This window comes from Cucumis melo, chromosome 8 (genome assembly GCF_025177605.1).
Source record: "Cucumis melo cultivar AY chromosome 8, USDA_Cmelo_AY_1.0, whole genome shotgun sequence".
Classification (NCBI taxonomy): domain Eukaryota; kingdom Viridiplantae; phylum Streptophyta; class Magnoliopsida; order Cucurbitales; family Cucurbitaceae; genus Cucumis; species Cucumis melo.
In genome coordinates this window covers 1283371-1305761 of record NC_066864.1, presented here as the reverse complement: position 1 = coordinate 1305761, position 22391 = coordinate 1283371, and the positions used below count along the sequence as shown (strand labels likewise).

Genomic DNA, 22391 nt, shown 5'->3' with positions numbered 1-22391 from the left:
GTCTCCAAGTGATGAAATTAATAAGAAATTGATTCAAACTCGTGTGAAAATGGTGGCTTTTTCTTCAAATTCGTATTTGTTCGCCTTAATTAGGTTTTTAGTATTGTCCACTAGGAATGCAACAAATAAAATGGTAAAACACCAAATTAATTCAACTGGTTTGGTTTTTTTTTTTTTAGTATAAAATTGGAATTTATATTTGGAGATCAAAAATCAAATTGAATCAAGAGCATATACATAATCTTAGGAATGAACTCTAATTAACTTTATGTACCTTTTAATATTTTAATCATTATTATAATTTATATGCACGTATATTTGTTGTTTTCGAAAAAATTATCAACTACTACAAAAGATGATCTTTGCTTTCATATATATTATATATATCATATTTACTGCTACTATTGTTTTGGGCAATATTTACTCTTTTTAAATTAAAATTTGGTGTCTATAAATAGATATGGAAACTTTAAAAAATCAATCTATTGTTTTTGTTATTTACAGTAGATCGACTTTTGATCCTTTTTTAATACATAGAAACATATTAGTTTGCTATGGTTTTTGGTTGATTCTAAAATCATCAAAATGGAACCAACTATTTCAATTCTACCAATTTATATGAATTTTATGACATCTTGCACCAATTGATGAAATTGAGTTTTGACTATTAATCCAAAATAATAACCTTTCCCTTAAAATTAAAAAAAAAAAAAAAAAAAAAAAAAAAAAAGAATTAAATTGTATGGTTACTAAAGTTTAAAAAGAGATTAATGAGTTTATGATTGAATGAATTAAATTGTATGTGTACTTAACACTCTTTATCTTTTACCACTAACTTACCTTCCCACTCTACTTTTTCCAAAAATAATAATAAAGCTACAAACAATTGAATTATGGTTGTTCTTCAAACATGTATATACAAAAAAGAAAAGTTATAAAAAAGTGCCTAAAGAAATTAAAATAATATATACCCATTGTTTTAGAGGGGAATAATAATCTATCAAACATACTAATTTTGATCACAAACATAGTAGGTTTTGTCAATTAATTTGTCTCTTGAACTTTCAATTTCATCAAAATTTTAATCTTCAAGTTATGGAAAATAAGCCCCCAACTCTAATATAAAATAGTTTTTAATATATATCTACAGCAGTTGTTGATTTCTATAGAGTAAACTTTTGTTAAATAATTGCTAACAATCAAGCTATCTCTAATGCAATTTATTCTCTAAAATTCAATTGATTTACATCAATTAATTAAATATGCATAAGAAACAAAAAAATAAAAACGAGGTATGTAGAACTTAGGTGCAGCCTCAACAGAAAATGGCAAATCCAATATTGACTTTGCCACATTAATGTGGATAGCATATGGGGTCCAAGAGTACAATAGCCAAACCTCTAACATATCGATCTTTTTCATAAAAACCTGTGTGTTTTATTATGGTTTTTAATTAGCTTCAACTAATTTGATTTCTTATTCACTTAAAAATGGCCCATACAACTACAGGTTGAATCTACAACATATTTGGTACAATGCTACAAATATATGCCTAATTATATGTTTACCCAAAAATGTTTGAAAGCTCTACATAATAATGCAATTCATGGGACCATGTGCTTTAAGAAAACTGCACAAAACTGACTTAGGTATATATAGATATTATATTATACATCATCAATAAAAAAATAAGACTTAACTTCCACATATAGACACAAACAAAACCAATATTCACACCCACAAAATTAATTAAATAATTATTGTATTTCATTTTTGAATTGTCTTTTTCAAAATCTAAAGACATTGTTTGGTACATATAAACTACTACTCATGTCATTGATTTCTAATTATATACCTAAAATCTGTTCTGCATGTAAAATTATATATTTTGATATTTTTAGGAGTTGTAATAAATAGAACTAAAACTAAAGTTAATATCAATCCCAACCCAACCTAATTTAATTAGATCCAACATTAATATAAACTTTTATCATTTATTTTAAATAAAATGTTCTTTTAAAGTTTCAATATTAATTTGTTTATTAGATATGTAGGTTTCAAAAGTCGTTTATAAGGTTTGCGGAATATTGCATTTTTGTTTTGGAAGTTAAAGGTTTCGTTACTCAACTTAATTAATTTTATTATAAAAATAAATAAATAGTTAAATGTGGAAAATTTCAAAATAATAATTTAAAATATATCTTTAAGTAAATTATTGGATACAATGATTCATTTAAATTATCCAATAAATGTGTTAATTTATAATTGTTGAATGATTTAGGGTAAAGTTGTTAATTTAAAAATTAGGGTTGAATATTATGGCATAGTTTTCATTCTTTATTTTCTTTAGAGGAAGAGAATGAGATTAAGTGTCAATCTAATAACCATTTGACATAATAAAAGAGTTGTTTGAATATATTTATGAGAGAATGGGTTAATTGTGAGATCTCCCAGATAAATATATAAATTTATCTCTTAAGAAAGCAAACTCTGATCTCCAGACTCACTAGGTAGGCAAAAGGCATCTATCTACCTTCATTTCATTTCTTTTTTTTTTAATATATAGTCATTGACAAAACATATTCTTAAAATATTTATATTAAAAAGAGATAAATATATTTAAATAAAAAAAAAAAGACAAAGATGATTGGGAGGGAGGATTTATCGTTTAAGCGAGGTATGGGGTGACGTGTGGGGTAATGAGTGGCTTGTCGTATTAGAAAACTACTTTTTTCCACTTGCGGGAAACGGTAAACTTTATTCTCCAAAAAGAAAAAATATATTCTAATAAACATAACATAACATAACATAATTATCATTAATATTAATATTCTGGGGCCCACTCTATGATATCTTCGACGCGGCGCATGAGCCGACGGATGCGGCTAAATCTTACCTTTACGAATACGCTTACGAGTCACCACTTTTCGAGATTCCCAATCTTCCGGCTCCACTCGGCTTCACTTCGGCTTCATTTTATTTGCTTCCTATTATTATTATTATTATTATTATTATTATTATTATTATTATTATTATTATTATTATTATTTATATTTTATAAAAAGGAAATAATTAGTATTCTGTTTCCTCACGTAATTCCAGCTTATTATCGGCAAATAAATAAAATTAAAATCTGTATGGATCAATATAGACTTTGGTAAAATTATATTGTTAATTATTTGCTTTTCATTTTAATTTACGTAATCAATGAGTATGAGGGCGTGCTGGAACCCTGGAATTGTCTCTCTCTTTGTTTCTTATATTTTATAATCATATACTTCAATACACTTTTGATTATTCCACTTTCTACGCCCACTAATTTGTCATTTATAATTAAATTATATATTGCATATTCAAGTCTATGTTGTTTTCTATATTTTCATACATTATTGTTTCTCACAGCAATTAAAAAAAAAATGTACTCGTTACAAATTTAAAATAAGATTGGCTTATATACTTGTCAGTCAAGTCACACGTCATTGATTTTTTTACAATTAATTTGTTTTGATTTGAATATTATCTCATTTTACATATCTATATTAACTTCTCTTATGGCTACAACTTCTCTTCACACACACTTATATTTCAAATGGCTTTGACGGTTTTTATTTATATTGATCATCATGAGAAATTTTAATACTTTAGGTTTAGTTGATGATCACTTCATGTCACTTTAAGTATTTTGAATTAATTTAAAATGATTTATTTTTTTATAGTTTATTCAAATGCAACCACTAAAAATAGGACTTTGACATTATTTTATAATTGAAACAAAACACTTAATTAGTTTATATTCAATAAAGGCATAACCAAGGAAATTACACAGCTAGTTGATAGACTTTCTCGTGAGTCATTAACGAGAATTTATTCTACAAATTAAATCCTAAATGAAAACGAAAGAAGATTTAGTTCGTTGGAATTAAAAAATTGGAAGGTAATCCACTAATCACAACATTAAATAATTTGGTCATAGACAAAGGAGTTAAAGAATGATCAGGAGATTTCGAAGAAAATACTATTAAGTTGAAAACTTAAAATGAGTATGTGTATGGATGATGATTATTATTATTATTATTTTATCTCAAGAGAAAGTGATTAAGCTTATCTGATGTATACATTGAATGACAATAATAATCAAAGATGTTAAATATTAACAAAAAAAAATTAAATAATAATGCACCCTTAAAGGAAACAGAAATTAAATTATAAATTAAAAACAGATTGGTTTAGCCATTTTAATTAGCCAAAGTCAACGTTAATTAAATCTCCCCATTCTTACGCAACCAAGCTGTCTTCCGCAGCCGACTCATCCTAAAATCAAAATCCCAATGTCACACATTAATTAATTAATAAATAAATAAATAAATATATATATATATATATATATATATATACCCATACGGTAACATTACGAGATGGTATGATATTGTCTACATTTGTCTTGAATCGTTTTAACTTTTTTCTTTCTTTTACTCAGAAAAGTCTCGTACCGTTTAAAATTTCATTATCATCTTTTAAGGTTCTATCGACTACCTTCGTTAATTTGAAGATATGTGGAGTATTGATTACATTATCCAAATTAAACAACTAATTCACTTAGAATTTTAAGAGTTTTGACATGCAATTGGAGTAAAAAGTACTTCTTTAATAATTGTAATAATTAATTTGACAAAACTTGTGCTAATACCAATGCTAGGGTGTTGTTGCATCTTGCAAGAACTCAATATCTTAATATATAACTTCAGTGTATGTCAAGAGTTTAAGTTACCTATCAAACAAACTTGATATTAAATTACCAATCAAATCAAGAGTTTAAGTTAAATGAGGTATGATTTATGAAATTTAACCATATATTCACACTCCTTTCATGCATGGGTAGAAAACCTAGCAAATATAAAAACCCAATATTAACTAACTAGAAAGTGAGTGAAGATTGCATAACACTTCGAACTCATGAATGATCTTCACTGAGACTAATTTAATTCAATACTATGTCAATCTCATATATATTTTCTAATTTAGATTTTGATCTATATATCAACCAAACATTTGGTTGATAACCAAGAGGGAAAGAAAGTTAGGGAAAGAAGAAAAAATAAATAAAAGGACATGATGTCATAATCTTTGCCTTTTCAATGACGCTATTTCATTGACACATTTCCATCCAAACTCTCCCATCTCCACCATTTTCTAAAGATTCTCCCTTTTTTTTTTTAATTATATTTTCTCTCATCCTACAAAATTCCTATAAAATCCCATTCCATTTCTCATTCCCTTTCCAATTCTTTCACACGCCAAACCCACTCTTTCAATTCCCTCTCAAATTTACTCATTTCCAATATCTTCCCTAAGCTATGGCCGAAGAATTCCACGAATCCGACATCATATTCGCCGACCACCACCGCCGCCGCCGTCGCCGACGCTTTTTCCACCCCTCACTCGACTTCGCCCAAATTCTCCTCACAACTACTAATCATCGGAACCCCAGAAACAACACCAACGATGACAACGACAGCGACAGCGACCACAACGACCACCATCACCACAACAACAACAACAAAGATTTCGCTGCCTCTCTCCCCGTTAAAATCCCAGAAACCGTTTTCCGTTACAGTTCCGATATGGAGGAGCTGGATGAGGAATGGAACAGTGAAGACAACAACAATATAGTACCGCCCCACGTCATCATAGGGCGGCGCGTCGCTGGAAAAATGGCGTTCTCCGTACGATCCGGCAATGGTAGGACGCTTAAAGGAAGAGATTTAAGTGAAGTTCGAAATTCTATTCTGAGAATGACAGGATTCCTTGAAACCTGACCAAAAAGAAAAAAACAAATCCAATTCAATATTGTGAAAAAACAAACGATTAGATTTATTATTCAAAATGAAACCCATTTTTCTTCATTTTGTATTATCCCTCTTTCTTCCAGATTGGTAATTGGGATTAGGATTCAAATGTAACAGAGGGGGAAAATTTGTGATTATTTTAATGTTTTTCCTTCTTTTTCTTCCCCTTTTGTTTTTGTTATACAAAATAATGGATCAATCAAATACTTTTTCTAAAAAATTAAACATCAATCAAATCTCCATTAATGTGTTTATATTATTTACTTTATTATCGGGATTGTGTTTTTCTTTTGAGCTAAATTATATGCGTTTAACCTTCATTTTTCTAAATACTCTATATTTCTAAAAATTGCATATAAACATTTCAACCAATTTAGAAGACTGTATGGTGATAAAAAAAATTATTTTTTAAAAAGATTAATTAAGAGTAAATTTTGTAAGCAAATGACAAAGTTGATGATTTTTTTTTTTTTTTTTTATGATTTAAGAAATGTATTTTCTTTTTCACGGGAAGAAGGGGACTAAATTAATTAGAAGGAGTGCATGTTTAGAGATTGGGTGGAGGTTCTGATTTATGTAGATATATATATATATATATATATTAAGTAAGTAAGTATCAATAATGTAATACTAAAAAATAGTAAGTGGGGTTTTGGACAGTCCCAACATCACCAGCTAGGATTTCACGAGAACATACAACAATGTTTCATTATTACTTCCTCTTTTTCACTCAATATTTTATTTTTTCTTCCTTTTTTTTTTTAATCCTATTCTCATCTCTCTCTCACTGAATATAAATATATTAATATATAGAGAGAAATAAATAGTAATTTGATCCCATTTTAACGATGCAAAGGTCAATATGAAAGAAAAAATAACAGTTAATTTGCTGTTTTAATTTATGGATAATAAGAACCAAAGGATAATCTTGTTATTTATACTAACATTATAAACTAATTGGTTCGTCCAAAATTCGACAGCAACACATGTACTTGAATTCAATTATTTGTAGATAACATAACATTTCTTTATTGGTATGAATCACTAGATTCATGTTCTTTCACATTAAAGAATAGAGCGTTGAGAGAAAAGAGAAAAGCAATAATATATGTATTAAAAAATAATAATTTGAAAATCAATAAATAAATAACTATGATAGGGTCTTATAAAAGTATTAATTAAATAATCATCATAATCATATTAGTACAACAAAAGTAGATTTACGAAGATTTGAATGTTTGTTACTGATTTAAAACCTACATAATTGTCTTCCTGTTACTGACAAAAACTAAGGTAATAAAACATATAATTTGACCAAAATGTATTAAATAAGATAAAACTTTTTTGAGTTCAACAAAATTAATTTTGTTGATTTGGTTGCTAAATTATTCACAATCGAAAAACAAAGGAAAAGAATGTGAGTTGTTGTTTATCTTTAATATCTCATTGTAAGAAAATAAAAGAAAAGAGAGGGAAAGTGCTGAGAAAAACAATGTTATCTGACAACCAAGCCACGTGTACGATAAACCAATCAGTTTAATGCACGTGTAAATGAAACAGTTGGGATAGAAGCAGACATTTGAATCAGTGACGTGGCTCGTTGCACGGCGACCGATTGTATGAACTCTACACAAGTTCAGTATACGAAGGAGATAGAGATATGTTTCCCTTATACGACGCCGTATGGATTTCTTTCCTCGATTTATTATTTTTTTCGCTTCGGGGTTTGATTTCAAAATTGTGAAAAGAATTTCCAGAATAATTGAAAAGGAAACAATAGATTTCATTTTCAGTTTTATATCAATTAAAGTTTTACATTACTAATTATGTTAATTTAAATTATAGATCACTTTTATATTGAAACTACAACAGGTGTTAGATTTAAATGCAGTTTAAATTTAACCTAATTATTTAAATTATAAACCTTTAAACTCAAATAATTATTATTAAATAATGAACAAATTAACCAAAACCAGCTGTGAATGTTTTAGAACTGGGTTGGTTCAAGTTGATTTGAATTTTGATTAAAACTTTGTTTTAAGAGAAGAAATGAAATGTTAATATATACAATGGTAGGATAACTTTTATTTGTTATATGAGATAATATGATATAAATTATGAAGTTAATTAGTTGGTTATCTTGAGTTAATTAAGAGTTGTTATTATAAAAATTCATTTATTGTGTTTCTAAAAAAAATTATTAGTTTTTATATCAATTAATTATCGTTTAATTAAACTTTCTTTAAAAACTAATTATCACTCCGAACGAGAAAATGATATTTTTAAGATTTTAAAAAGTTGGTAATTTTTTTTGGTAATAATCTTGTTTTTGTTTTTCTATGTAACAGCTCATTCCTTTGTCATATATTTCCTAAAACAAAAATAAAGCTATAAATACATAGTTTATAACCTTACAGTTATGATACTTCCTATTTTGGTTGTGTTTGTAACCTTTTATAGCTTTTCTAAATTAAAGCACATTTGCCATACAAATTCTATAAATTCTTTCAAACAATCGATGAATTATAACAATCAGTGAAAAATGAATGTTTTGTTCATCAAGTATTGTTGTCTGGTTCCATATGTTGTGGTTGTAATTGCAATGATGGGTGAGTCATGTTTGGGAGGCTCCAAAACTATGCCCCCATTTAGCTCGTGGAAGGTGGTGGTCTTTAACCAATTGAGTCCTGGCCAGAGTTTAACCGTTCATTGTAAATCAAAAGACAACGATTTGGGCGAACATTCGTTACGAGTGAGTGAGAAGTTTTCATGGAAATTCAAAGAGAACTTGTTTTCTACTACACGTTTTTGGTGTGGTTTAACGAGTTCGTCGAAGAAAACAGTAACGATGGATGTGTTTTGGCCAGAGAGACATGATTGGCTTGCTTATAGATGCAATTACGCAACTTGTATTTGGGTTGCTCAAGATGATGGTATTTATATAGTGAATGTCTCTACGAATTTAAGGGAATTTGTGCGTAAATGGGACAATTAATTTATTAGTTGGCTCTAAATATTAACAGCTTCGACCCAATAATTTTAAAATATAACTTTTATAAATATATAATGTAATTCCATGTCAATCTCCATCTTATTATAATTAATAAATAAATTAACATACTATTTCTCTTGGGCTTGTTTCAGGATGATTTCTCTGAGTCATTTAAAATATTATATATATGTATAGACAACGTATAAATTAAATTTGGATGCTATAAATCTTACCAGAACTCCATGTTAAAAGTTTAATGAAAAATGTTTAAATGAAGTACGTAGTTAGAGATACATTGAAAGCTTAATTTTCAATCCTTTTGTATGAGCAATAGTTCTTATCATCGCCATAAAATAAAATTTTGAATATTTTGATTCTTTTCAAGTCTAAATAGTTATTTTTGATCAATTTGAAAATGGTTCATAAATGCACGATGTTCTTATCGTTGTAAACAAAATTAAGATATTGTCAAATAATTGATAAAATGGACAAAGTATTTAATTAGATTACGGTCAAATAAACGATAAAATGGATAAAATATTTAGATTTCGTGATAAAATCAAAAGTAGTAAAATTGATATAAACCACTGTGTGTGTATTGATGCACCTTCAAAACTCATCCATTAAATTATCATATTGACTTTCAAGTATTTTAGAGAGAAAAGGGGGAATGACTTAATTCAAGGTACAATTTCAAGTATTGCTTTTGGATCGATCGTACTTTTTCGATTTATTTTCAAAACATTTTTGTTTATTTTTCAAAGGAAATATAAAAAGACAAGCCATACAAATATATGATCCAATTAAAGAAAAAATATAAACTATTGGGCAGCAAAGGAAATGATATTTAGAAACAGACAAAAAAAAGAAAAAACATAAAATAAAAAAGAACAAAAAGAAAAAGAAAAAGAAAAAAAAAGTTAAAAAAGGTAAAACTTTATTTTTGTGTAGAAAAAATATCTATATTTGTTTGTAAAAGGTTTATAGTATGATATTTTATTTTTGGAGATAGTTTGATGGTGTGAGAGTGGTCTGAATTAATTAAGGGATGGTACTAAGATAAGGTAATTAAGAATGAATACAAATTTGAGTTGGTGGACGTCACACTTTTGTTATTAATTAAATCATAATTTTGATAATAATGAAACCTGACAAATTTAATCATAGGATAAGAAAAGGAATATACCAAAGAGAATAGAAAGAAAAAGGAAAAAACTATATCATATTACCTAAATTAATAATAATAATATCAATATTAGAGAGACGGTAAGAATGAATGCGTAAAAATCATACAGCTGTAAATCACTCCATAGTCAACACCAATAGCTATTCATGAATTCCAAACACACCTAACTCCTCCATAAACCCTAGACTGACTTATCATCCATCGCCCTCTTCCTTCTCCTCCTTCGCGCGCTTGTTCTCTTCGAGGGGGGCTCTTCGCCCTCTCTTCGAATTCATCTGCCCCTCGGCCCTCCGTCTCTTCAATCTTCATACTTCCCCTGCTGCTGCTGCTGCTGCTGCTCTCCTCTCCATTTTGGTAACTTCCTCTTTCTCCCTACTAACTCTTCTCTCCCGCCGGCGTTGGCGGGTTGGGGTTTTCTTCAACTTCCTTACCTCTCTAGGCTTTTATGCTCTTTTCTCGAACTTGTTATCTATTGATTTTCAATTTGATCGATTTTAGTAAATTTGTGGAGCTCCTCTGTTCTTCGTTTGATTTTCACTCCTCTGTTTTATTGTTTCTTATCGCTTCGAGATTTCGAGATCACGAAACTAGGGTTTGCTTATACTTCAGTAAATTTTGCTTGTGTTTGTTTAATTCTTCTTGATCTTTCATCTTTTGTTATTTTCTTTTCGTGATCTTTCAACTTTCATGTTGGCGGTAGTTCCGAGATACGTCCTTTGGATTCTGACTTTTGCTTTATGTTTGTAGTTTGAGCTAGTTTCGTTCCCAATAGAAGCTCTTTCTTGTTCTCGCTACGAAATTTCAAGTGCTTATGTTTCGAGAGCGCGATTTTTTTTATGAGGACATGTTTTGTTATTATTTGTTGATAGCACCACGAGGGCCGTTTTGTTTGGTCCCATGTTAGTGGAATTATGAGATGCTTAATCTCACGTCGTTGGTTTTTTTTTTTTTTTTTAACACATTTAGTGGGTTACGGGTCTATATTAAGACTGAATTTTATTTTCCATACAGGCTTGCTGCAGGATATTTTCGAGATGAGTAGTTCTTACATCCTTCCTTATCTGGTTGAGGAATGCCAATTTTCTGAAGGCCTTGGTCGATTTTGAAGAATTAATTATCTATCTCTCTTCGAGTCTTGAATTTTGGAATTAATTATTTTGGGTCAAAATGATTGCCACTGAAACCATTGTACCGAGCAAAAAGCTGAAAATTAAATTTGGTGGTAAACGAGTAGAAGATCATCCGGGTTCACAATCTTGTGAATTTGGAAAGCTTGTAGGCCAGAAATTGTCTTTTATGGGTAGGAACGGGTTGAAGGTGGATGGCAGTGGCAGATTCAAATACTCGTTGAATGCTTTCAGTAATGGTAAGACCCTTACTGCTGCCTGTTGCAAGTCTAAATCTTCTATCACAATCACTGATAAGCGCAGAGCAACTGACGATATAGAATCTCCAAGAGAGAAGAAGCAGAAGTTGGACCGGGGTACTACACAACAATGCTCTTCAATTTTGAAAACGCTTATGACCCATCGATTTGGTTGGGTTTTTAACCAGCCCGTGGACCCTGTGGCATTGAAAATTCCTGACTACTTCTCAATCATCACTGATCCTATGGATTTGGGAACTGTTAAATCCAAACTGGAGAGAAATTTGTATCAGGAAAGTGAAGAATTTGCAGCTGATATTAGACTGACATTTTCTAATGCCATGTTTTACAATCCTCCTGGTAACGATGTTCATAAGATGGCAAAGGAGCTTCTCGAAAATTTTGAGAAGAAGTGGAGATTGCCAAAGGAAAAATGGGTTAGTGGAAAATCAAACTTTCAGCGAGAAAAACTTTCCAATGGACCACCAGGAGAGAAGATCTCCCGAACTCCATCATCTCACAGTTCTTTATTGAATAAGAAGTCAACAGGATCTGAAGAGAATGTTAATAAGGTGCCTTCAAATGTAAATGGTGCTGAGGCAAGTAATATCCATGCATTTTATTTAAGGTTCCAAACGCTTATTTTCAAGGAGTATTGCTGGCAATACAGTAGAATCTGCATAATGCAATTTGTCTCATTCGGTTTGCCTGGTTATATAACACCCTTGGTGAATTAGGCAGCATTCTTATCTTGCATGATGGATTAATTTTTTAGGTTGATCGTGCTATTCCAACTTGTGCACCCAAGCCTCCCAGGAAGAACTTCCATACAGGTATGAAGTGGCAGATTACGATTCTGCTTTATGGCCCTGTAAAGGAGCTAATTTGCCATGTATCTGATAGGCACAGAAACTGGCAGTAACGATGCTTCTAGCTCCTTTGATAAACAAACACCGAGACATAAGTGTTCGGGATGTGGTACCATCATGCCATGTCACTGCATTTCTTCTTCCAATTTAGACCCTGTATCCTCTGGTGGTTAGTTGATTTTTCTACTACTTTCTTGATTTCATTCTACTTATTGCCTAAAAAACTAGTTTCTTCTTAATATTTAGATCAATCTGATGAGAGACTATCAACAGGAGAACCTTCCTCTGATCAATCTTTGGCTTGCGGGGCAAATTCTATTCCCGAAGGTGGTTTTTTCTGTTAATGCGGTAGGTAGTGTTATTTTATCAAATACATCAGACTAACTTCATCTCCTCTAACTTGTTGCAGTGTGCTCTACCCCAGTTTTTGATGTACAACTTTCACCAAAAAAGGCTCTTCGTGCTGCAATGCTGAAAAGTCGCTTTGCTGAAACTATTTTGAAAGCACAACAGAAGACACTTCTTGATCTTGTAAGTTCATTAATTCACTATAAAATTGTCTCTGTTAGTCTATTGTGGGTCTACAGTAATAGTTTCCTCATTCTTGGTAGGGCGATAAAGTTGATCAACTGAAGATTCAACAAGAAAAGGAGAGATTAGAAAGGAGGCAACGTGAAGGTAAACAGCAACCTCATGTGCAATTTTGCTGTGAATGCTATTTTGTTGTTTATTTGTCTGCAAACACAGTCTATTGGATAAAAGAACTACCTTGTTGGATGATAAATGGATTTTATTGATAGTCAAATGCTCTGTTATGGGCAACCTCCCACGTAAATTTCTTTGAAGGGTAAATTGAAGCAAAGCCTTTCCTGGTTTCCCCTCCTAATTTTACCGAACCTGACACACTCTCACCTTTTAGTTCGGTCAGAAGTTTGAGCTTGGCTTGAATTATGGTTGCTCTAGTATGCTAATAATCTTTTTTATTTTAAAGTAAATAGATTCACATAAGGAATGTTGGTTGAATACAAATTTGATTTGTATGGTTTGAGCTTAGTTTCTATTCATTTATCTTCAATTCCGAAAGTTACTATTTCTGTCTTCATTGTTTGATTTTAATTTCAATTTGGTTCTTATGTTTACAAAAGTTTCAATTTGGTTTGAATGTATTGTACATTGTGAATTAGGCGTAAATCATATTTTACCTCTGTTTACCTATTATAGTCAACTGAACAATCATGGGTTGATCTAGAGGTCAAAAAGTAGACATAGTCTCAATAACTAACTATAAGAGGTCATGGTTTCATGGTAGGTGGTTCAATCCATGATGGCCACCTGCCATGAAATTAATTTCCTAGAGTTTTATTGACACCAAAATGGTGCAGAATCGGATGTGCTGTTTTGTGAGATCAGTTGATGGTCTAGAAACTCGGATGTACAAAAAATGCCTATTAAACTCAACTGATATACCAGAATGTGTTGAACAATATTGTTCAGTGTAATTCAAGAAGAATGTCACATTGTCATCTTTTTACATCGATAAGGAGATTTTTAAGGTTTGGCTGAATTATAGGTGTGTTAAATTAATTTTTTTTAAAAATGAAAACCATAACTGACCAAATCAAAACCAAGTCTAAATGAAAAGCACTTCCGTTTGTAAAAAAAAAAAAAAACGAAGTCGAAATGATAGGATTGGAGAAGCACTTATCCCTAACAAAAATAAAATCAAGTAAAACGAGTCCCCAAGCTCATTTTACTTCCATCTTTTCAATGTTGAAAATTTTGATAACTAATAATAGAGATTATGTACTGGGGGACCAAATTCATAAATTTAAACCCCAAAAAGTTCTCATGCATTTCCAAGTGCCTATACTAAGTGATTATGCATTTCCTTTTCTGAATTATACAGAGAGAGAACGTATAGAAGCACAAATAAAGGCTGCTGACATGGCCTTGCGATTGAAAGCAGAGGCTGAGAAGAAACAGCAGCGAGAAAGAGACAGAGAAGCTGCCCGCATTGCTCTTCAGAAGGTTATTCATCGACTCTTTTACCACTTTTATTATGGTATATACTATGTTATGTAGCCATAGCAAGTTTCCTTTACCAATCCCTTCTGTCTTTTAGATCGAAAGAACCGTTGATCTGGACCAAAATCTTGAGATTCTAAAGGAGCTGGAAAGGCTCTGTGGAGGATTCTTATTCATCCAACATCACCGTGCAATGGTGACGAGGTCATTAGACGACTGCCAGTTGGAAAATCCATTAGAACGACTTGGCTTGTTTATCAAAGATGAATTCCTGGATGATGATGAAGAAACCATCTACAGTGTAAACGGGAAAGAGGGGGAAATTTTTTCCAGAAGTTGAGTGAGAGGGGATTCCGCATATTTGTTTTGTTTTATTGAGCTCCGAGTATTTAGACTGCTTGGCCCAACTGGGTGGGAAAGCAGTATATTTGTAAATGGTATTCATATTTGATTGGGTTTAGGATTTAGGACTTTCGGATACTATATAGCTGTTTAGGGTAGAGGTAATGTATAGCCCAAAGTTCTATGGATGGGAAACAGAAAAAGGAAAAAAAATGAATAAAAAAATGAAAGTTGCAACTTGTAGTCGGATGGGATTTGACATTTTATAGGACACGCTAATTTTGGTCTGCCTTTGTGGTGGTTGTATTGTGCTTGGTCTTTTTTTATTCAATGCATAGTCATATAATTTACCATTCAGAGTGTAGACAAACAAGGATTACAACACAGTTATAACAATAGAAGGAACATTGGAACATTATTGTTGGTTGATGCTGTGCTATTGAAACATTATGGTTTATGGGTTTGGTAGGATGTTAAATCAGCTGTATGTAAGGGAGGAGTTTTCCCCTTTGCCATGTCTGGGCGTGGACTTGGCGGATAGTAACTCATTCCGGCAGACACCAACCCATTCTCGTAAAGGTTCTTCTTTCATCTTCTTCACCTCAATCTCGAAGGCAACTGCTGTCAATTTCATCAGGTCCTTCACTACTTTACTCAGCTCCCTATCCATTACTTTCGAATATCATCTATTAACTTTACTTTTTAATATTATCTATTAACTTTCCGGAGTATTCTTATTTTTTATTTTTGAAGACATCTTTTGTCTCTTAATTTTCGTTAAGTCTTTAAAATTTGATGCAGTATAACGACCTTATCATTTCAAATTATTATTATTTAATCTCTACCATGCAAGTTTAATCCAAATTTAAATGTTCAACTTTATTTAGAGACGATTCAGTTTTATAAATACATTGCAAAAATGTTCTACGGAACTTCATGGCTTTGTCTCTCCTTGTATTGTATAATCGATATCGTTGATATATATGTGTTTGTTGTACGTATGTTTATCATTTCTTCATCTTCTTAAGATTGATTGAACACCTTGGACAGTGAAAGTAAAAATGTTAGAAAAAAGAGGGAAAAATATTACTTCAAAGGATGGCGGCAGAAAGAAAATTAAAGAATTTACTTTTATTGACCATGACCTTCAACTTCCCCCCATACTTTTATTCCGAAGTGTGCTTCACTGTCTCATCAAATGTAATCTCAAAAATCTCTTCAATCTCATTCCTATCTTCAGCCACCAGAGAACTGGCAACTCCAAGGGTCACCACCACAGAATCACAAACATAGATATGACTGTGTGTCGAAATTAATCGAAGGAGTTTCGATATCGATTTTTTTTGTTCATGTTTTCAAAACCAGGGTCAAAATTTAAAAACTATAATAACAAACTTACTGTTTCAAAAATACTGTTAATTATTTACTTTACTAACAATATAGTAATTATTGTGAAGAGATGATTTTAAGAGATAGAAGGATGAGGCAAACTCTCACGTAGAGACTTTTTGATAACATAAAAAGTATTTTATCATTGGAGCTGTCGTAATGGATGAAAATTTTGTTTTTGTTTTCGTACTTTTTATATCACTAAACAAATGTGTCAAATCACTTTTATTAACTCTCCTCTTTATCGTATTATTAAATTTTAATTATCATATAATTAAATTATAAGTTTTGTTTACTTATTCATATAAATTAGAGTTCAGTTTCTATGGTTTGATAAAACATTCATAAATAGTCATTACTATTTATAAGATTTTATCAAATCATAAAGACTAAATTTTAAAGATTATAAAGAAGTAATCTATATCAAGTTATCTTGATATAAAGATTATTTACAAGGATTTATCTTCGTAGATAAAAATATCCTTTCTTAAAGAACAATTCTTTCTTTTCTTTAGAATAATATGATGGCCACGTAGAAAGGTGATATGAGAACGCATACACATACACCAATGTTATTAAACATGTGATTTTTTTTTCATTTATTCAATATTTATGTTACATCAATGTTGAATGGACTCCTTCAAAGAATTTGTGGAAGAGAAATTTTGGTCCACTTATGTCTAACACATCATCTTTTTCACTTCTCTTATTCGATTTTACCAATCAGGTAAATATGGATTCCATCTTCTCGAATCTTCAACATTACTTTCGAATTTTTTTTGTAAAATCCAAATCCAATTTTCTTTTTATCGAAAATTCGTTTGATTTCAATATCATATTAAACAAATATAAGATATATATCCCAAAATTGTTTTGTAAGAAGAAGCATAATACATTTATCTTATAAAAATGATGAAGTCTTAAACCCTCATTTATTTACATCTTTAATTTCAAATATGGAAAACATCCCATAAAACATTAGCTTGAAGCTCTACCAACCAATGTTTATCCAAACCATTCATTCAATCAAGTCTGTAGACAAAAAGGGAACTTGAAAATAAAAATATACAATGATTACTTGATCTCAATGATATTTTAAGACACGTCTTTTCTTACATAAAGTTATATTAAATTTGCATATTGGTCTTCAATCACAATTATTGCTAACTTGAAAACTAAGCCTTACGCTCATAACTAATAAACATTTTCATGAGCTTCGGGAAGTGCTTTTGAAATTGTTTAAAAAACACAATCTTATTTCATCTTTATATATAATAACTCTCTTCTATTTCTGTAATTTCTGTATTTATTTTTTAAAAAGTGGTTTGCTTTAATCCTTTGCCTTTTTAATTTGTTACATACATTACCTGATCTTTGAAAACCACTTTAAATATTTAGCTGTTTATATAAAAAATAAAAAAAACACACATTTTGGAATTTTTATTTGAAATATGTGATATAAAACCTGATATTTCTAAAAAAAAAATTATTATTAATGATGCAATATCAAAAAATATTTACAAAATAACAGCAGCCTTTAGATTTTATTAAATATAAAATATTATAGTTTAAATGTAATATATGTTTAGGGTTTAATTTACACCTAATTCATATTATTTTTCTTTCCTAATTATTCAATTTAATTAACTTTTTTTTTTTAATTTCTTTGTTTTCTACGTTAGGTTATATATATATATATAGTCTCAATTGACTCAGTCTCTCAAACTGACCCATTAGTCTGTGTCTATGCCAAAATGCTCAAAACTCTATGAACATATAAATAATAATAAACCACAAAAATTTCAACCAATATTATATTATTGGGTACAAGAATATATATAATATACTGAATTTGGACTTAAAAGTAGCATTAGAAAGGTTTGCTTAATATTCATATAATACTACTTTTCTCAAATTTTTCTCATATGTTTTCATCAATTTCATCAAGCGTCGCATAAGAGAAATTTTAATTTTTTATTCAATGAATTTTGGAACACTTTTTAAGCTATTAGGACTAAGATTTCAATAATATAATCATATAAGTTTGAGGTGCAATTAATGCAATGAAGTTGAAAGTTTCTTTTTCTTTTTGACATACATCAAAATTATACTATCCTTATTAAAAAGTTCAGAATCAGAACTGATATTTTCTGTAAAAAAAACTGTAGATTATATTAGTCGATCTCATTGTGGATTTGGCTTGCGGATAAAGCTTTCTTTAGGTTTGTGAGTGCTTCTAGACCGACCTTGATGAGTATATGCTCATAGGTGTGGTACCCTAGATCCATGTGGAACACTTTTTAATGCCTAACTTAATTAGTACACCAGAAGTTAGCTCGGCTAATTACTCAGATTATTGCTTACCCATTTAGGTGGTGGAAAGAGATTGTTTTATAAAGTTTGTCAACATGCATATCATATCGTCCATGTCATCCCAAATGTATAGTCTTAAGGTCGTAGGGTTTCACTAAGCTCAACTAGAACATTTTATCCTTTTGACAATGGGAACTCAGTTCAGACCCTATCTTCGAAGCTTTGACAACTTATATTTGAAAATGCATGGAATTTTATGATCCATACCTCGAAAGTGCTACATGCTTGACCCTTGCATGAAAGTAATAGTTGCGAGAGATATATTTGATCGAAAAAATTGTTCTAAACTTCACTTTTTGTTTATAAAAAGAAAAATCGATGAACTCTCCAACTAAAATGTAACAATTTTATATATTATTAATAAACTCTTAATTCTCAAACCATTGCAACTTTTGGGAATTCAATTACATGAGACCCTCAAACATTCTCTCTGTATACTCCATCATCTATAAAGAATTGTTCTCTGTTAAATTTCTTTTGGAATAATATATTTTTGATTTGACACCTCATCAAGTTGTCACTTTGAAATTTCAAAATATCTTATACTTTATTTTTATGATTTGATTTATTGGTATCCAAAAAGATTGGCATTCATGAATAATTAAAATGTATTACCACGTGAAGCAATTCCAATACATAATTGTTTCTTTTCTCTTTTTTCTTTTTTTAAAAGATAACATCACCACTAAACAATCCTTATAAATTATGTCATGGATATGTTCATTCTTAAGTTACACTTGAAAGTTTAATTACAATATGGACTATATTTTAATTCTAATTTTATTCCACCACTGTTCTATTAATTAACTATTTTTTCTTTTTAGATTTTTCTGATAGTAACCTGTGTTTGCCTCTAAATTTATTTTCATATCTATGTTGCTTGCTTTCTTGGTTAGATATACAAATTTTTATTATTAAAAACCAGAAGCTTGTTACAAAATAAATATATTAATCAAACGATACGATTTAATACATCATACACACATAAAAAATTATATTTTTTACCTTTTTAGTACCCTTATTTATATTTGCAAAAAAGTAATAATAAGTAATGAAAATAAACTCGATACAAGTAAAAATAAAAGCCAAGGTTTTAATAAGATTGTATTATTATTACAGAGAGAGAATGGATGAGATAATGAGATTAATAAGTAGGAGATGGATTGGGCTGTTGAGTTGTAGGGATTTTCATTCTGTCCAAATGAGATTTTCCATTGAAAGATTGTGTGAAAAAGTCCTTAAAATAATCCTCCATGATAATGTTTTTAAACAAAGGTGGGTTTAATTGAGAGGCAGTGAATGGCGCAATCTCACCATCAAATCTTGGATTGTAAAACACTGCAATTGACATTCTTTCCTTTTCTGAGTTCACCGTTGCTCTGTGTTCAATGCTGTTGTAAAGCCCATTGCTTATAATCTGAAAAACCCAAACAAACATTTTCTAAACTTCTAACCCCATCGATCCCTATTCAAATACACATATTGCAAAAAACATTTAACCATTTTTCTAGTATAACAATTGTGGAGATGATCAAAGGTATGGATCCTTCAACTTTTAAGAAAGAAAGTCATATGACAATGTGAAATCAAACTAGAGGAATTCTAAAAAATGATGAAGTACTCAAAATATTTATACTTCATCATATAACAATTGGACAAATTAAAATTGAAGAGATTATAGACAGACGTGTACAATAGAAACCTTCCAGAAAGTTTTTGTTACAAAATTCAAATGGAATAAACATTGTATGTTACACATACTATATGGGACCATGAAGTTTTAAAAGCTTTAGCTTTCTTTTTCATTTTTTAAATGGTGTTACTGCAAAACTTTCAACAAGCAATCAATTACACTTCCACCCCCACCACCCCAATAAAAGACGTGCATCAATTTATTCCTTTATGTCTTTACAAAAAATATCCGACATTCATTTTCATCCACATCTTTATACGACTTTCGAGTGTTTAATCATAAGTTATCATATATTGAAATTTTGCTTTTGTAAGTAAAGTTATGTTTCATAACCACTAAAAAAATAGATTTTAAAGTTGTACTATCTAAACATTTTCTTTTTGGATCAAACAAAAGAGATAGTGTGAGAATAAATGTGTACCTCAATAATATCTCCAACGTTGACGATGAAGGCATCTGGGATGAAACTCACTGGGAACCAAATGCCATCTTTCTTAACTTGGAGTCCTTCCACTCCGTTCAGTTGGTTCAAGATTGTGAGCCCTGACGCATCCGAGTGCGGCCTTAGACCGACCACCAACTCCGGTGTGGGGCATGGCGGATAATATGACATCCTTATGGCTTCCATTCCATCTTCAAACAACTCCTCCAACTTCCTCACCTCTATGTTCAAGTTTCCCGCTATCATCCCAAACAATGTCATTGCTATCTTTCTCGTCTCTTTCAAGTACGATTCCAACGCATTTCTATAACCACAGATTATAAGTCCAAAACCTTTCAAATTAGGTTTTTACATAAGTTTTTTCTTTTTTGATAATTATTAGGTCTCTTATTTAGTAAAGGTTACATAAATTTTATTATTATTTTTAATTCATGCTGGTTTTTGTTTCAACTTTTCAAAAAAATTTATTATTTCTTTTAGATTTTTTAAATTATCAGAAGAAAGTGGATAGTGAAACAAAGACACTTGTGGACAACAGCCCAACTAGTTATATCAATGAGTCTTTTTTCTTTTATTATTATTTTAAAAAATTTAATCATACTTATTTTGACACCCTTTTGTTTCAAACAAGTTTATCTTTTCCAAACAAACATTTGAATTCTCAAATGAATTCTAAAAACCCCAGATTAGTATTTAATTAAGCTTTACTTACAAAAAAATTCAAAAGTAGAAAAAGTCAAATATTTACGTTCTATATGAAAGATTCCGCTAAAATACAAAATCTATTATCGTTAATAATTTGATTTCTTTTTTCTATCCATAAAATCTTTATTTTCAAAATTAAACCTAGTTTGATTTTGAAAAAAACAAAGCATGGGAACTTATATGCTTATGGATTTGATTTTCAAAAATCAAGCAATATTGATTGAACAGAGCAGGAGCAGATGAATACGATAAATAATAGGTAAAAGGAGGACCTCAAGTATAAAGGGAGGCTGGGAAGAAGATGGGGTTTCCTTCTTGAAAGAGGATTAGTAATGATGTAAACTCTATCTCCCCAATCAAGTTTCTGTTCCATACTTCTAACCACTGTTCCATAACCCTCAACTTCTCCACTCCTCATACCATATTTCATCTTCTCCTCTAATGGAAGCTCAAAAAATCCTTCAATCTCATGCTTTAGCCCTCCCAACAATGAAAGACTAACCCCATGGTTCACCAACTTAAAAAGTAAAATTACATAAGTCAGTTCAATTCAGATCACTATATCATATCACTATATATATAGAGATTATATATATATATATATATATATATATATATTAGTTACGTCTCGTTACCTGAAACAATCCCCATTGTATGCAAGCGGAGTGAAGGTTGAGAAGCTCCGAGCGAGAATGTTGAGGTGAGAGCAATCTACTCATATCAATGATTGGAGGAGTGGGGAAGGTGGAAGGATCAGAGGTAGAAGAAGCCTCTTGATCCAAACGAAGGAAATTTTGTGGGATTGTGAGTTTTGAACTCTTTTCTACAAGTTCTTTTACGCTAATCTTCTTTTCTTTTTTAAAATCTCTTTAATTATAATAAAAGTTGCCTTTTGGGTTTGAGTTCCAAGCTCTCTGCTTCTTAGTTGTGGCATTATCACAAACCATACACCCCCATCTATTTATACACACTAAAACAAGACGATCCAAATGTAACGTTGTTCTCATCTTTTTGCAACCTACACAACTACTTAACTTACATTAGAGAAAAAAAAAAAAAAAAGATCTAATAGTCTTTATGAAAATTAAAAAGAGAATAGTATGCAAATTGTGATTTGCCAATAAGTGGACTGTAAAAAGATTGGTGTAGCATAAGATTAACCT

General features: G+C 30.3%; 3 protein-coding genes across 6 annotated transcripts; 2 read left to right on the top strand and 1 right to left on the bottom strand.

Moving 5' to 3' along the window:
- The first annotated feature begins 5270 nt into the window (after positions 1 to 5270).
- LOC103484414 (uncharacterized) lies at positions 5271 to 6092 on the top strand. The gene has a single exon (XM_008441474.3). It carries the CDS (start codon positions 5355 to 5357, stop codon positions 5814 to 5816), a length of 462 nt encoding a protein of 153 aa, XP_008439696.1. The 5' UTR covers positions 5271 to 5354; the 3' UTR covers positions 5817 to 6092.
- Positions 6093 to 10178: 4086 nt separating this feature from the next.
- LOC103484412 (transcription factor GTE8) lies at positions 10179 to 15041 on the top strand. Of its 4 annotated transcripts, none has more exons than XM_051088561.1 (9): positions 10179 to 10378; positions 11036 to 11989; positions 12166 to 12223; positions 12300 to 12428; positions 12506 to 12586; positions 12669 to 12790; positions 12871 to 12937; positions 14166 to 14287; positions 14382 to 15041. In XM_051088561.1, the coding sequence occupies exons 2-9, from the start codon at positions 11192 to 11194 to the stop codon at positions 14622 to 14624; spliced, it is 1620 nt and encodes a 539-aa protein (XP_050944518.1). In that variant the 5' UTR covers positions 10179 to 10378; positions 11036 to 11191; the 3' UTR covers positions 14625 to 15041. The 4 variants fall into 4 exon arrangements, with proteins under 4 accessions (XP_050944518.1, XP_050944519.1, XP_008439694.1 ...); XM_051088562.1 differs by having other exon boundaries at positions 10180 to 10378; positions 12533 to 12586; XM_008441472.3 differs by having other exon boundaries at positions 10181 to 10378; positions 12294 to 12428.
- A 4420-nt stretch (positions 15042 to 19461) lies between these two features.
- Positions 19462 to 22185, bottom strand: LOC103484411 (codeine O-demethylase-like). The gene is made up of 5 exons (XM_051088370.1): positions 22173 to 22185; positions 21864 to 22081; positions 21501 to 21745; positions 20503 to 20827; positions 19462 to 19805 (listed from the first exon to the last, which is right to left on the bottom strand). The coding sequence occupies exons 1-5, from the start codon at positions 22183 to 22185 to the stop codon at positions 19533 to 19535; spliced, it is 1074 nt and encodes a 357-aa protein (XP_050944327.1). The 3' UTR covers positions 19462 to 19532.
- Between the last annotated feature and the right edge of the window lie 206 nt (positions 22186 to 22391).

Excerpts from the sequence above, each read along its gene's own strand:
- LOC103484412 (XM_008441472.3), top strand. The coding sequence starts at position 11,192 with ATGATTGCCACTGAAACCATTGTACCGAGCAAAAAGCTGAAAATTAAA. Across the intron at positions 12,791-12,870 it reads AGAAGACACTTCTTGATCTT|GGCGATAAAGTTGATCAACT; the intron begins GTAAGTTCATTA and ends CATTCTTGGTAG. Across the intron at positions 14,288-14,381 it reads CCCGCATTGCTCTTCAGAAG|ATCGAAAGAACCGTTGATCT; the intron begins GTTATTCATCGA and ends TCTGTCTTTTAG.
- LOC103484414 (XM_008441474.3), top strand. The coding sequence starts at position 5,355 with ATGGCCGAAGAATTCCACGAATCCGACATCATATTCGCCGACCACCAC.
- LOC103484411 (XM_051088370.1), bottom strand. Across the intron at positions 21,746-21,863 it reads TACAATGGGGATTGTTTCAG|TTGGTGAACCATGGGGTTAG; the intron begins GTAACGAGACGT and ends TTACTTTTTAAG. Across the intron at positions 20,828-21,500 it reads AGCCTCCCTTTATACTTGAG|AAATGCGTTGGAATCGTACT; the intron begins GTCCTCCTTTTA and ends CTGTGGTTATAG.